This window comes from Schistocerca nitens, chromosome 6, assembly GCF_023898315.1.
Source record: "Schistocerca nitens isolate TAMUIC-IGC-003100 chromosome 6, iqSchNite1.1, whole genome shotgun sequence".
In the NCBI taxonomy this organism is placed as follows: Eukaryota; Metazoa; Arthropoda; class Insecta; order Orthoptera; family Acrididae; genus Schistocerca; species Schistocerca nitens.
In genome coordinates, this window is record NC_064619.1 from 367,461,354 (window position 1) to 367,477,886 (window position 16,533).

The 16,533-nt window shown below is 39.8% G+C and overlaps 1 protein-coding gene across 1 annotated transcript in view; it reads right to left on the reverse strand.

The window, feature by feature from the left end:
* The window catches only part of LOC126263364 (dynein axonemal heavy chain 10), a 1,742,213-nt gene that overhangs the window by 1,387,912 nt on the left and 337,768 nt on the right, over positions 1 to 16,533 (reverse strand). Inside the window, exon 14 of the mRNA XM_049960456.1 lies at positions 4,795 to 4,944. Within this exon, the coding sequence (XP_049816413.1) occupies positions 4,795 to 4,944 (150 nt within the window). The remainder of the gene's footprint in view (positions 1 to 4,794; positions 4,945 to 16,533) is intronic.

The following is a 16,533-nucleotide window of genomic DNA, read 5'->3' on the forward strand; positions in this document are numbered from 1 at the left end:
TCTTATATTTCATTCTTATATCAATTTTTATGTTAATTCTTATATTTAATCTGATGTTTATTCTTCAGGAAGATTTGGTGCATTCCCTTGCATGATATTGATTGTAAGAAATGTGAACACAGATATTCTGAACAACATGAGCCTCAAGCGAAAGCAGGTTCGCTCAGTCACGAGTCTTTGCATGAATCTCATTCAGGAAACAAGCACTATTAACATTGCTGAGGATTTCACCCATTGGGAATAATTTTGTGGCAAGCCACAAATAATGGATCATTTTTCAAAAAACTGGCATTTGCAATTGTTTATGAATCAATCTGTGGACTTTTATTGTGTCATGTCTAGTTGTGATATCTCTTTGCTGTACAATGAGAATGGAGTAATTCTGCAGTTTCTGGATGTAATGTTTTATTTGCTGGTAAAATCATGCATCACAGGGTTGACAGAGTGGTGTACACTTTACAGGAATTACTTTAAACAAGAGGTTCGTATTCCACCTTCACCTGTGAATTTCCCATTGCATGCTGAAGAATTGCTCTGTCCACCCTATGAATCAATAATGAAGAAGAATGGCTCCATTTTAACATAAGATTGCATAACTTTATCCAAGAACTCACTGTATATTTCTTTTGACAGATTCCCATATTTTGTGGCAGTTGCATACAAGTCAGATGTTATTCTATTAGTTGGTTCACCTTTTGTTGCACTTGAGGACAGAATTCTCTGCTAACTTCTTGAAAACAGATGAAGACTACTGGCAGCAGTTTACTGGACAGTGTTATGCAGTATTGTGTGATGTATGAAAGAGTCAAGTGATATAACTGGTTGACAGCAAGTTCAAAGACTTTTTCACCTCGGTAGGGTTGAGCTGCAGAATTATAGCAGATATTTGATCTTCAAATATACATTTTTCCTCTGTGCTGACAAATCTGGTAACATATTGCTGCCAAATACTATGCTTTGAGCTGAAGCTACAGCCATCATTGCCCATTGCTGCAACATTTGGAGTGTAACCAGGTGTCCGTCCTTTCTGGCGTCTTCAAAACAATTGTAGAACCACAAATTGGTCATTTTATATTTTTCATAGTTTTCTTTCCACCCTTTGTCACTTGGTTCTTCATAGCCATTTATTTTTAGTTTGCATGTGCTTTTTGATGCAATAATTTTCAGTGTCCATTTTGGTTGAAGACGAATGGTTCAGAAGAACTAACTCATCACAAATTCCTGAGGGAGAGAGCAACAGAAAATATTTACAGCAGAAGGAACTCCTTGTAACAATATTTCTTTAATTGTAATCATCCATTGTCAGTGTCACAAAACAATGCTCTATACTGACTGGCAGAATAATTAATGTTACACAAATGAGGACATTCAACAATAAATATTACTATTACATGTGGGTTGAGACAGAGAAGTGAGCAAGGTAGTGCAGTGTTAGCATGCTCTACTTGCTTTCAGGAGGACAGTAGCTCAATCGCCATCTGACCATCCTGATTGAGGTTTCCCTTTGTTTCCAAAAATCGCTTAAGGTAAAAGCTGAGATGTTTCCTTTGGAAAGAAAATGGCTAATTTTCTTCCCAACATGTGCCCCATGTCAGTTTACCTCACAACTGATGCGATCCCCCCCAATATTCCCTTCTTCATTCCTTCACAAACTGACCAGAAAAGAGGTGCCCATCATTTTAGCCATGTTAATCAAATCTACAATGAAATATGATGAGTGAGGACAGACCACATAGCTGACAAAGAAACACCTTGGCATCCCAGAAATACACAGGCTATATGGAACTTCTGGCTCCATACACGAGGAAAATTCTTCAGACTCAGGTGTGATTGTGGTGCCTCACACACACTTTCCATGATATACTAATGATACGCTTATTTCGAGCTATCCTGGAGGATATGTAGAGTTTCATACAGCAAGTGATTGCACAGTATTTTCATTCAATATTCTGGACATAAAACTGTGGCTCTGCAGCTTTCTTTCAATCAGACAGATCTCACTGTTATTGGCATTCTGGTCCAAGCTACTGGAGTTGGCTGTCATGTATGTATGAGATGTGCTTGTTCATGTGAATGAATGGTGTGTGTTTCTCTTTTGTTTTCTAATGGGGGCTGGGGCCAAAAGGTAATGTGCCTGTCTGCAACTTAGCACATTATCTTTACAGATAGTAGCAAGCTATCTTTTCCGTGAACTGTTCTATTGCAACATGGAGATTCCATTGTTTGACTTCATTGCTATTATCTATATACAGTGTCTGCTTTCTTATCTCTATTTCCATTATATCACATGAAATAAAAAAATATAAAATTTGCTAAATTTGAATGAAAGTATTCAAGAAAACAATACAGAGTACAAATATTAACATATGGTAAGTAATAACAAGTGAAATTTCAACTCTTTCAGATCGAGTGTCAGGCTACATCCGACATTACAATTTTCTGCTATGGCTCCGATGTTGCAGCTGTACGACACATTTCCATTAGTACTAAACAAATAAGAGTTGGGGAGAATCCAGTGAGTAGAAAAACTGGATTGAAAAGTGTAAAATATATTTTGGGGAAGAAGTTAAAAGTTTTGAGTATGTACTGGACAATTGTAATTTGAATACTGATGCTCTATGGTCGTACTGTCTTTGCAGCGTGGAGGTGATGGGTTGAAAATTACATTGCAACACTTGTCTATGTATATTGTCAGAATGAAATGTTTGGATTTTATTCAATGTTCTGATGAGATATTAAGGGTTTTTAGTATAATGATGGCTTTATATTAAAGTATATATTGTAGTGAGACAGTGTAATGATAATGATGATGTTTAAGATCAGTGGCGAGTGATGCCTAGAATGACTGCATGTTCATGATTTTTACTGCATTATGCCATTTACCTTTCCAAATAATTTTCTGAAATACTTAAAATATTTCTGTATCTTTAAAATTACCTTAAAATGAGCCTGGAAAGATTCATGGGGTTAGAATCTCCTGTAGAGGTATATTTGTAGTGAAAGTCCGTCCTTCTCTCTCTTTTTCATGGTGACTCTGTCTATGACTCTCTCATTCTGATCTGAAAGCCTGTGGATCATTTTCTTTTCAATAGATAGCATGGCAAGAGCAGACAGCCTATCTTCATCCATGACACTTCTAAGAAGTGTTTTGATGAGTGACACAAAAAGGAGAAACACATGTTGTCACTGGAATAGCATCTACTGATTTCAGCAACTTCAAAATGTCACCAAAAAGATGTCGCAAATAATTTTTAATTAATAATTTCAGAAAGGGTTATTGCACTTTTCAACAGCAAAAAAACATTTTTCAGGAAATTTATTCTTCAGTGAAGGGAAGAAGTGCTGGTCAAGAAAATCAGAGGCCAATAAGAAGCTGAGAATTCGAATCTCTGTTTTTTCTACTGAATTACTGTATCACATACTTATTCTGCCACTACATTCCTTGTTATATATATATGTCCTCACATCATCTTTTTGCTGCATTTGGTTCTTCCTTGATTATGGTATTATCAATGTGGTCTCTGCTTTTCAAAAGTTCCTTTTTTAATGGTGCTATTGCTTGCTTTATTGACACAGTATCAGTGGTGCACTTCTGTAATTGGCTTTACATGATATCCTCGTTGGGCATTATTTTATAAAATGTCTCGAACCAAGAGGAAAATTTTGGTTGTTACAGTTTCAACCCTAAATCATATGCCTGATTCACAGTAATTGTCTGGTTGCTGGTATCTTCAATGCGTTGAAAACATTCTAGAATGGCCTTTTTATTCTCATAAACTGTAAGGACTCTTCTCAATTTAACATTCCATCTTGTGGCTGATCCATGAGGGCCCCTTGTGTCATGAATGCATCCAGACCAACCACTCTTCGAGGTGAATGAGAGAAGAATATTAGTACCTCTGCAATTTTATTTGTTTATTTTGACTTGTAACTTGGGCAGGAATTAAGTTCATTTTGTGCGCTTAACAATGCATGTAATACACAAAATGATATTCTTCTCTTACAATTGTCTGGACCCCTGCATGTTGGCTGTGCATTACATAAGACCATCATAACTTTGACATGTTACTTTTTTTTTCCAAGAAAAAAATATTTATTGAAAAGTTTGAAAATTAATGTATGCTGTGGAGCCAAAAAGTGTAGTGAATATAAAAATATTTTCTTGATGTACAGTACACAAAACTGTAGGTCAGATGCATAGGTAGTTGTCTCTTTCAGAAACAAAATTTCACTGACTATTTAGTTTCTGTACTTAACGATCATTAATTTAATTCTGTGAATGTTACAAGACATATAGTATTAACAAGATGGTTTCAGTCATCTTTCTCTACAATATGTTAATGATATAAGGAAAACATAGATTGCTACTCACTGTTAAGATAACACATTGAGTTGCAGATAGGCACAATGGAAAGACACTGACATATTAGCTTTCTGCTAAAGCATTCTTCAGAAAGGGAAATACACACACATTCAATCACACAAGGAAGCACACCTCACACACACATGACCGCCAACTCCGGCAGCTTGGACCCGAATGCCATTCCAATTGATAACTATTCCACAAAGTAAAAAAGCAAAGACTGAAGTAATGTCTCAAAGTTTGCTGCTACTCGTATCTGTAGCGTAAAGCTACTTCCTTATTATGTGCAGAGCTGCTCCAAAACACAGTTTTCTTGAGAGAAAAATGAGAGAGAGAGAGAGAGAGAGAGAGAGAGAGAGAGAGAGAGAGAGAGAGAAGAGAGAGAGAATTGAATAAAATAAATAGTTACACAAGATATTAATATCACTCACACTATCCTTGACAGACGAATTTTTGAGATCCTCTACTTTCTGAAACGTTAGCACAGATTTCTTTAGTGTATTGAAGAGAAATCTCTCCCAGTATATGGCCCCACCTACAGGAGGGTGGTTTCTCAGCAAAGGAGGATGTCTGCGTCCACGCTGCACAGAAATACATATGCTAATTAATCCAGCTAATTCACAAATTACAGTAATCATATTATTTATCCTGTTAGAAAAAAAGACAAAATAAGAAGCATTTTTGACAACCTATACTCAAGACAGTTGTAAATATGGTAAGGAAAGTTTTGTTAATTAGAATTTAAATAATTTAAGACTGAAGGAGATCTGACCCAACAGTCAAAGCATTAAGTTGTCCACAGTCACATAAAACACACACACACACACACACACACACACACACACACACACACACACACCTGTGCAGTTACACTGCACTGGCTGAATACCCAATGCCAGTACTGTAATTCAGCAGGTGGGCTGTGAGATGGGGGGGGGGGGGGGGGATGTTGGTAAGGGTGGGTAGGGGAAGAAAGAGGCAGGAAGTTGGAGGATGGACTGCGGACAGGTATCAGAAGGTTTGGAGGGAGGTAGACAGTATGCAGGATAGGGAGGTAGCAGGTGCACGGGATGGGAATGCAACAGATGGGCACCAGAGCCCATGCGATCATGCAGCACACAATGATGACATGAAAATCTGGAATGGGAATGAAAGGACAAAGGGAGGGGAGACTATTAGGTAGAGTGTGTGAGTGCAGTGGGCTAGCACACACTGAGACCAAGAGTATTACATGTGTGAAGTGTTTGTTCCAAGGATAATTTCACCTGAGTAATTCAGAAAAGCTGGTGCTGCAATGAAGGAACCATTTGGAACAGGTTGTGAAGCACCCACAGTATTGAGCATGTTGTTGTCAGCAGCATGTTTTGCCATTAAATGGTCAACTCTGTTGTTGGCCACATTTTATATGACATGGCTGTTTTCAAAAGTGGATCTGCCTTTGATGGGACAGGATAAGCCTATGACAGGACTAGACTATGATTTGCTGGTTGGGTGAAATGTGCAGGTCTAGCAATAAATCTTCCACTGGGATTTGACCCATGTGGCAAGGCATTGGGAGTGGATTTATTTATTTAGCATATGGCAATATAAACTGAAGTGCAACTAACATACATGAATTGTATACAGAATGAGATTTTCACTCTGCAGCAGAGTGTGCACTGATATGAAACTTCCTGGCAGATTAAAACTGTGTGCCGGACCAAGACTCGAAATCGGTACCTTTGCCTTTTGCGGGCAAGTGCTCTACAAACAGAGCTACCCAAGCACGACTCATGCCCCGTCGTCACAGCTTTACTTCTGTAGAGCACTTGCCCGCGAAAGGCAAAGATCCCGAGTTCGAGTCTCGGTCCAGCACATAGTTTTAATCTGCCAGGAAGTTTCATGAATTGTATACTTTTACAAAATAAATATAGCTAATATAGTAAATCTACAAATTAATATCTAGGTTTTTAATACATTTTGAGGCTGCCTCTGTCACTTCAAAGAAATCTTCTAGATTTCCAGTGTAAACTTGTCTGCTAGGGCTTGTTACAATGTGTTTGACATTTTCATATTCGCTGCCAGTCACATTGAGAAGATCAAGCCTTTCCCCATTGATGGAGGCTTTCTGCACACACATCATAGTCGGTACAATCCTGTTAACTGTCTTCCAAAGAGATGTAGTGTAACATATCAATTTGGTGAAGTCATGCATTGCACAAGAATTTACCAAACCAATGAATGATGACTGATGGCACAAAAAGTTTATTTAGGTAATGAATTAGTATAACCTACTGTTTGGATCTATGTTGTATTTATGTGCATGCATTATGGAATGGATGGACACAGTTTATCTGGAATTCGGCACAATGATATTTATTTTACCATGCTAGCAGTACCTACTGGTTGTATGGTTTATTCCATGTCATTAGGCCCTTCCTTGGAGATATTAAGAGTGGCTGCTGTACCGGAGATCATCACAAAAGCAATCGGTAACCCTACAGGCACCTCATACATGCTTGCAGCCAATATGGCCCCTGCACGCCCTAAGTGTAATGAACTCACCTTGTCACAATAATGGCAGCCAGTAGCAGTATGAGCGCTAGCAGAGGCCTCCATTTCAAAGCAAACTATTTGCATCCACCATACATATGGCCAGAAAATAGTGCCATAAGTACTCCACCGGTGGTTACTATGAAGGTCAGTGCCAGAGCTGCATAGGTCAGTTCTTTTGGCTTTCAGAGCCTCTCCTCTTCTCCAGGTGGGTGTAACACATTCCATTGTCTTAGGACGCTCTTGAAGTCCATCATAAAGACCAACACCACTGTATTCAGCAATCATCATCATTGTTTCCATTCATGCTATCAGACTGCATCAAAGACAGACTTTTCTGTTCCTACACTGGTGTTATTCAGGACAGCTTCATCAGACTTAGAATATTTTCCATACAAGTGTATTTGTCTATGAAGATCCTAATTGTGTTCCTTTGTCAGACTCTGGCATCACCATACTGTGAATGAAGTCTTCAAATCTGTGAGACACTGTAATTGTGATTTTGTTATTATCATCAAAGCAGACATCTTTTTCGTTGGTTAATAAACTTTTGTAAACTCTGATCACTGTTTTCCACTGTTTTCCCTGTGTTGATGTGAGCAGCACATCGGTTTGGTAAAGAGGTAAAGTTTATTGCTGCATGTGGTGGTGGTGGTGGTGGTGGTGGTTAGTGTGTAACGTCCCGTTGACAACGAGGTCATTAGAGACGGAGCGCAAGCTCGGGTTAGGAAAGGATTGGAAAGGAAATCGGCCGTGCCCTTTCAAAGGAACCATCCCGGCATTTGCCTGAAACGATTTAGGGAAATCACGGAAAACCTAAATCAGGATGGATGGAGACGGGATTGAACCGTCGTCCTCCCGAATGCAAGTCCAGTGGGCTAACCACTGCGCCACCTCGCTCGGTATATTGCTGCATGTCTTGCAATCAAGTGCTCTTATATTTCCACAGTGTCTCTCCCACAACCCTATCATGGCTGAACATGTAGACCTATCACAAAACCTGCTACTTGGCCTTCAACAGTTGCAATGAAATGTGGAGTCATTATTTGAGCATATAACTGCAGGTACCCCCACCCAGTGAGAACTCTCCAAGCAGTTAACTCCTCAAGCAGTTAAACCCTGAAGCAGAGCTACATTCGCTACCCTGTGACCAACTGAAGTCTGGTCTCTTGAATACTTTGACGCACAAGTCCAAATTGTCACCACAAGTCACAAATATGTCTACTAAACATATAAACAATGGATCACCCGACTGCAGGGCTTGTCCAAAGACTACAATTTTGAATGCACTAACCCCAACAGTAAACAGTCATATGCTGCATCTTTGGTCAGAGACATGATCCTTGTCCATGCACTGAATGACAATCTGCATACACACCTACTCAAATTGATGGCCCCTCCTCTGGAAACATGCCTCCCTATCACCCGAGTGTTCGAACAATCATTTCATTCCATGGCCGCTATTCAAGACCCTCCAACAGTGTTCGTGACAAAGCTGCGACACCCATGGAGTCATTTCACATGCAATCCACAGCAACAATGCCAATTCATGTGAGCGAAGTATAATGAGTTTGGCAAGATGGGGCATCAAACTGAGGTTTATCAGTCAGCACATAAAATGTCAGAGGACTGTAACAGTTGGATGAAGCCAATCATGAATCAGTGGATGATGACACTCCCTACCCAATCACAAGTTTTGTTCAGGCTACATTGCCTCACACCACTGGCCCCATGCACCTCATGTCAATAGAAACCAACTTAATTTTCAGGCTGACACAGGATCTTCAGCTACCATCATTGATTAGGCCACATACTCCACTTTGGGAGCACCAACTCTCCAGTATCTGTGGAGCCACTCTAATGATATCATCCACATCAAAGGACAGTTTTGGGCCACAATCTCGTATCGCTGACATACCATTCAGAACCAGATTCTGGTAGTACACAAAACGCATCATGTCAGCCTTCTGGGGATGGACTTATTCTCCACTCTCGGACTCAAGATCAGTGCTGCAGAACCTGCCATCTACTCAGTGACTACAAACTCTTACATGACGTAGCTGCAGAACCAATTGGCATCTGCTTTCAAGAACCCCACCTTTGGGGTTATGAATTTTGCAGCACATATAGATGTTCCTCTACACTTCTGCAAAGCCTACAATATTCCATCTGCCCTTAAAGACAAAGTACAGGACAAAGTACACCTGCTTCAAGCCACTGCCATCATCACTCCCGTGGCCAATAGACAATGGGCATTGCCCACAGTTCTGGTGGGAAACCCAAATGGCGCATTATGAGTTCGCAAAGTTTTTAAGTCAACAGTCAATGGACAATCCATTGTGGATGTGTAACCAATTCCTAAGATTGGCAGTTTGATGAACTGACTGGCAGGGGACAAAATATACACCGACATTGACCTTAAAGATGCCTACTTACACTACCTTTAGATGAGCCCTCCAAACAAATTTGCATTATTAACACCCCTTTTGGGCTATTCCAGTACAACCACCTTCCATTCAGAATTGCTAGAGCTCCCACCATATTTCAGAGGTACCTGGAGCAACTGGTCCAGCCGCTTCCAGGTGTAGTCCACTATCTGGATGACATTCTAGTCACAGGCAAGGATAACAAGGAGTTAGCCAAGAAGCTAGAGCCCTTCTTCACAGTACTACAAGAGGCCAATCTCAAATTCCACAAAGACAATTGCCCGTTCTTTGTCTCTCAAGTCATACACCTCAGATACTTCTTCACAGCCTCAGGTATTCATCCTACACCAGGATATGTTGACACCATCCAACATCTGCCCACAACAATGGATATCATACAGCTTCAATCTGCACTGGGATACTTTACCTACTACAGGTGTTTTATCCCACATGCGGCCACGATCACAAAACCCATACACTGACTCTTGTGGAAAAATATCGAGCAGGAATGGACCCCAAATGTGTAAGGCATTCTCAATGTTCAAGCAACCACTTCTGCATCCCATGTGCTCGATGGCTTGCAGTCCGCAGCCACCTCAGATTGTGGACAGGGGTGGTCATCTCACACATCAACAAAGGGGTTGAAAGGCCAATTGTGTTTGTTTCAAACACTCTGTTTATACCACAACACAGTTATAGACAAATACAAAAAGAAGCCCTGGCCATCACCTTTGGTGCAAGGAAATTCCATGATTTCATCTACAGCTGCTGCTTCACACTCCTGACCAACCACAATCCCTTTCTGTTATTATTCAACCTACTGCCACTATTCCCACTCACATTGTACAGTGCCTTCAGTGGCGGCCCCTTCTTCTTCTTGCCTGTGCATATGACACCTTGTATCAAACCTCACCATAGCAGACCAACACAGATCTGCTATCCTACCTGCCTGTGGGCAATGACAAGGAGTTCGGTGGCGACCCTGAGATGTGTCTTCTCTTGGACACCGTGGCAGCTGAGGCTGTCACTTGACTCCCAACCGACACAAATCTCATTGCACAACACACCAGCAAGGATCCCACTCTTAGTGCAGTCCACAACATGGTCCAGAATGGATAGCCTCCAGAGCAAAAGGCATTAGCCATCCAGACATTCAAGGAATCTGGCAACACTGACACGACCTCTCATCATGGCATCATATAAACGAAGTGATGCTGGCACAAAACGAGTAGCTATACCAGTAAACTTACAGCAACAGATATTGAAGCTCCTATGTGAAGGACACTGGGGCACCATCCTGACTAAACACCTCACACAGCAGAACATGTACTGGAAGGGCATGCACATAGCCTTTACCGTCTTTGTGCGAAAAAGGTGGGATCCAACTGATCCATGCAGCACCTTTTCACCCAGCTTCCAATAACGTGGCAGAAAGACTGGCTGGGGCACTCAAAACACAAAAGACAAAACTCTGTCAGCACAATCCATTGGAAGACACCTTCTTGTTATTCCTTGCATCCCATCAAGCCACCTCCCAGCTGGGCTCCTCCCCACTGGAGAAATGACATGGACATTCTCACCTGCCCAAACTCTCTCTGCTGTACCCTCAGACTGCCTCTGAAGCCACTCAGCACCCTTGGCACCATCGCTTTGCCTTTCAATACCCTATGTGAGCCCTTATATCTTCTTGAGACTGACAACAACTGCTACCTACCACCATCTACCATCTCCTTGATGAGATATGGTGGAAGTTACTTTGGCTGACAGTGCACTATAATGGATTATATTATTTTTTCTTTCTTCATTCTTTTCCTTTCATACATGTAAACTGGATATAAATAAAGCCAAAGGTAAATTAACAAGTTGTTTTGTGGCAGAGATAATGTTTTGATACAAAAAAAGAAAAGAGATACGCTCTTCAACTGGTTAATTTCTGTATCTTCGCCTGTTTGTTTCTATAAGTGGTAGCGGGTGGATGCATGACGAGATCCGTCATACCAGAATTGTTTAAAAATGTGTATTTCAAGTGTACATTAAAAAGTGTTGTAAAAAACTATTGATAAGTTAAAGTTTATTCATGTATTTACATCGATCAACCTGTCTGTTCATCATTTTGCCATGCCAAGAATCGTGCATCAGGAGGTTTGGGGCAGACAAGAGGGATATTTGCGCGAACAGCGGAGGAGCAATCCTGCATCAGCATTGTTATAAACAGGACTACACACAATGGAATTAATGTGAAGAAGTACGTAACTTAGATAATGAATACTGATCTTAAATGTATTGACATTTAAGGTCTGTTGACATTAGTACCAGTTAAAGTTCACCCAGGATATTTTTGTATCTTCCAATTTCTTTCAATTACTCTTCCCACTCAATTTTTTTTAATTATTCACATACCAATTAATAATCAGTTCCCATTATTTGCCCGCCCACCAATTCTGCCACTATTCAATGGTGGATATTTAAAGGACAGCGCCGAGCAGAACTTTCAATTGCTTAAAATTTTTTTTAGATTAATGTTTCATTTTATTCTTTCCAGAAACTAATGAAACATTCATTGTATTAGTTACATATCCATGAGATTGGGAATAAGAAAATTAAAGAAGGGGCAAATTAAAATTACATTCTGCCTACAAACAGATGCTTCGGGAATGCTGAATTCAGCAGTAAAGGTAGGAAGTTGCTACGCTGTATGCTTATATGGCCACACTTGGTGCTGTCTCTCTGGTAGTAGATAATCTTGTATCCTTCCAATTAATATACTTTAGGGAAAGTGCATTTCTAAAAAAAAGATGAAAATTTGTATTAAATCATTAAAGTGCAAGTAGTCATGAAATTTTAAAAGATTTTGCCAGAAACAATCAGGTTTATTAGGGAACGCGCAGCCTAAATATTCTTCAATTGAAAATTATCGATAGACAAAATTTCACTTTTGAAAAAAGGGAGTCAAAGGAAATGGCCATTGTTGAAAATTGATTACAAAATGCAATACGACAAGATGTTGGAAATCCAAGCTTGGCAACGTTTGTAGGTAACCTGCCAACTCGTGAACTGGCCAATGGCAACCAAAACAAGGAGATTGGTGTCCCACTATCAAAAAATGATGACACTGGTGTTACCACTAATCATGATGTCACTATTATGACACTTGATGAAAGAATTTCTCAGTTCTCACCAGAAAACATTTTGCAAATAGTGAAAATGAAGTGCGCGACAGTGAAAATTCCTTTGATTATTTGCTCATGATGTCGCAAACGCCAGAACAGGAAACAGTTCGTAAAAGCAATGTATATACGATTGAGACACACAATTTCACACTACTCGTGCAACTAATAATGCAACAGTTTACACAGCAGTTCACAAAACATCAGGGAAATATAGGACAAAAGTTTACACAGCAGTTTACAAAACATCAAGAAAATATAGGACAACAGCTTACACAGCAAAATCAGACATTTAATGATTTCAAGAACGGTTCAACAGTTCAGTGAGGTGAGCAAAACTACAAGCACTGAATTATCGGACAAATTAACCAGGAAGTTGACAGAGTTAGATAAACAACTAAAACAAGAAATAATTACTGACACACTGTGCAATACAAATGCATCAATGGAAAAAGTATCATCCATAGATGATAAACAAGAACAACTTGCTGGTGAGTTACCAAATCTCAGTGAAGCATATTCTCAAATTCAGGAGATGCATCCCAAGTGGATGTGTCAGTAAACATTGTGATGGACGCAGTCAGCTAGCTGCAAGATGTGTGCAAAAATTTACCTACTGAGGTACAAAAGTTAATTCTAAGAGAAGGCCAGTTAAGTCAAATTTGGAAAAAAACAGAGAGATAAGGTATGTGCAGATGTAAAGGAAATAACTGAAAAAGGTGAAGCTGGGATGCTGGATAAGGGCAGCATCCTTGCTGAAAAGGTAGTGTCAGAGCACAAAATTTATTTAGCTACTGTAGAGGAAGCCTTACAAGAGAAAGGAAGTCAATTTCTATCTAAATTAGATACAGGTTTAAAGGAATCAGAGGAAAGATTACAAGGCAGTATTGCTAAAACTACACATATTCCAAAACAAACTTTGGCAGAAAACAAACCCATGCTTTTAAAGAAGTTAGATACTTTCACTGGTTACCCACAATATGTGGGTTGCACGTCGAAGGAAAATAGCAAAAGGTTGCAGAATGCAACAACACTTGCCAGCATCTGTACCTCTCTAGCAAGCACAATTGCCATGCGCTACACCATGAGTGAACACAGACACTCCTCTCAGTGAGAGTGCAACATGTTTGCCAACATTACTTGCAAATGAGGGATTACTCACGACATTGAAAATTTCCGGTATTTACTTCTGATCAGAGTATTTTGAAATGTTTACCTCATACCTGGACCGAAGCCAAGAAAATTAGATTTGTTGTTGGATACACATAGGGTGACGTTTTGCTATGGGCTACAGACATGGCAGAACATTGCCACTACTATGAACAGTTCGAGGGAGCCTTTCTGGATAAATATCAGTCTGACGCCATACAAGAGAGGCTCAGACGTGAAGTATTCAACCCAGCTCCATTCAATAGCAAACTTGGAAGGTTAAGGAGCTATTCTGAAAAATATTTGAATAAAACCAGAGACTGGATAAACCGGTATTTCCAGTAGATGTGCTGAAAATTTTAAAGAGCCGTCTTCCTGAAAACATTAGGGAAAAACTCATTACCATTCTGGAACATGACACCGAATACATTCTATCTGCACTGGACTCAATAGATTTGATATACGAAGAGAGACCAGTACAACACAAGCCTGTTAATATGCCAATAGTGCCACAGAGATTTACGGGCCAACAAGTGAACAACAGATTCGTAGCACAACACAGATGGCAATGTTACCCCACACAGACCTATGGTAATAGTAGCAGTAATCACAAAGGCAATGGCACAAGCCATAAATTCAAGGGCGGATATAAAATAAATGGGCAAAAATTTAACAAAAACAACTACAATGGGCAAGTAGCATATGGTAAGCATGTAAAATATGTACAGGCACAAGCTACCGGCAATAATCACCCAATCGCTTGGCAAACAAAAATCAGTAACAGACAGCCAAATAATCCACAAACAGCAGGATTCAGCCAGCAAAGTAACGCACATATGCCGAAAAACATGCAGAGAATTTCAATCAAGAGCCTCAAAGGATACTAATTGGCGTAATCAAACACCAACAGTCCATATTGTGGAACTTAAGCCTAACCCACATACTGATGCCATCGCAATGGCAGAAAACTTGAACTGGTCATGGTAGGGCCCTGTTCTGTGACCTTGAAGGGGAAGGGGGGGACACAAGCTTGATAGGCACTTGTTTTGTCATATACAATGAGGGTAGTGATATGAAAAACGATCTATAACAAAGTAATGAGGATACACACAAAAATTTGACCTTGATATACCCATTGTGCTTGACTAATTTGATGTCACATCGATTCTTTCAAGAACTGAAGAATTGTGAGCAGATACCCACACTGCCAATGCAAAATTGTAAGGCACAAACTGCCACTGGTCAAAAATCGAAAAGAGCCTTAATTCCCATACAATTAGGAAAGATTTCTGAACGATGCAATTTTTTTATGGTAGAGAAATTAATAGTTCATTGTTCAATTGGTATGGATACATTTAGGACATTCAAAGTACAAATTGATATAGGTAAGGCCCAATGTAATTTCACAGTAAATAACCAGTTATTTGCAACAGACCTAATAGGGGGAAGTACTAATAGATATGAAACTGAAGTTACTCACGATTTTGAGGTTCAACTGGTGAATCCCATAGTTACATTTGTCAGTACATACAATAATGAATAGCCAGCAGCAAAAGAGTAAACGTTGACACAATCAGCACAAAGGTAAGTGAATCAAAGTGCTTGTCTCAAGAACAACGAACAGAACTTAGGGAACTGATACTCCCTTATATACATGTATTTGAAAAAAGACCAGGTATGATTAAGGATTTTGTGTACGAAATGGAAGTATACCCTCATGAAACTTTTTGTTCTGCTTTATACCATATACCATGTCCAAAGAGGGAAGCAGCAAGAAAAGAGATTAACAGGATGCTTGAATGGGTCATACTACAACAATAATTTTCCCCTTATTGTAGTTGTTGTTGTGGTCTTCAGTCCAGAGACTGGTTTGATGCAGCTTCTATGCTAGTCTATCCTGTGCAAGCTTCTTCATCTCCCAGTACCTCCTGCAACCTACATCCTTCTGTATCTGCTCAGTGTATCATCTCTTAGCCTCCCTCTACGATTTTTACCCTCCAGGCTGCCCTCTAATACTAAATTGGTGATCCCTTGATGCCTCAGAACATGTCCTACCAACCGATCCCTTCTTCTAGTCACATTGTGCCACAAACTCCTCTTCTCCCAAATTCTGTTCAATACCTCCTTAGTTATGTGATCTACCCATTTAATCGTCAGCATTCTTCTGTAGCACCACATTTTTAAAGCTTCTATTCTCTTCTTGCTGAAACTGTTTATCGTCCATGTTTCACTTCCATGCATGGCTACACTCCATACAAATACTTTAAAAAAAGACTTCTTGAGACTTAAATCTATACTCGATGTTAACAAATTTCTCTTCTTCAGAAACGCTTTCCTTGCCATTGCCAGTCTACATTTTATACCGTCTCTACATCGACCATAATCAGTTATTTTGCTCCCCATATAGCAAAACTCATTTACTACTTTAACTGTCTCATTTTCTAATCTAATTCCCTCAGCATCACCCGACTTAATTCGACTACATTCCATTAACCTTGTTTTGCTTTTGTTGATGTTCATCATATATCCTTCTTTCAAGACAATGTCCATTCCGTTCAACTGCTTTTCCAAGTCCTTTGTTGTCTCTGACGGAATTACGATGTCACTGGCGAACCTCAAAGTATTTATTTCTTATCCAAGGATTTTAATATCTACTCCGAACTTTTCTTTTGTTTCCTTTACTGCTTGCTCAATATACAGATTGAATAGCATTGGGAAGAGGCTACAACCCTGTCTCACTCCCGTCCCAACCACTCCTCCCCTTTCATGCCCCTCGACTCTTATAACTGCCATCTGGTTTCTGTACAAATTGTAAATAGCCTTTCGCTCCCTGTATTTTACCCCTGCCACCTTTAGAATTTGAAATAGAGTATTCCAGTCAACATTGTCAAAAGCT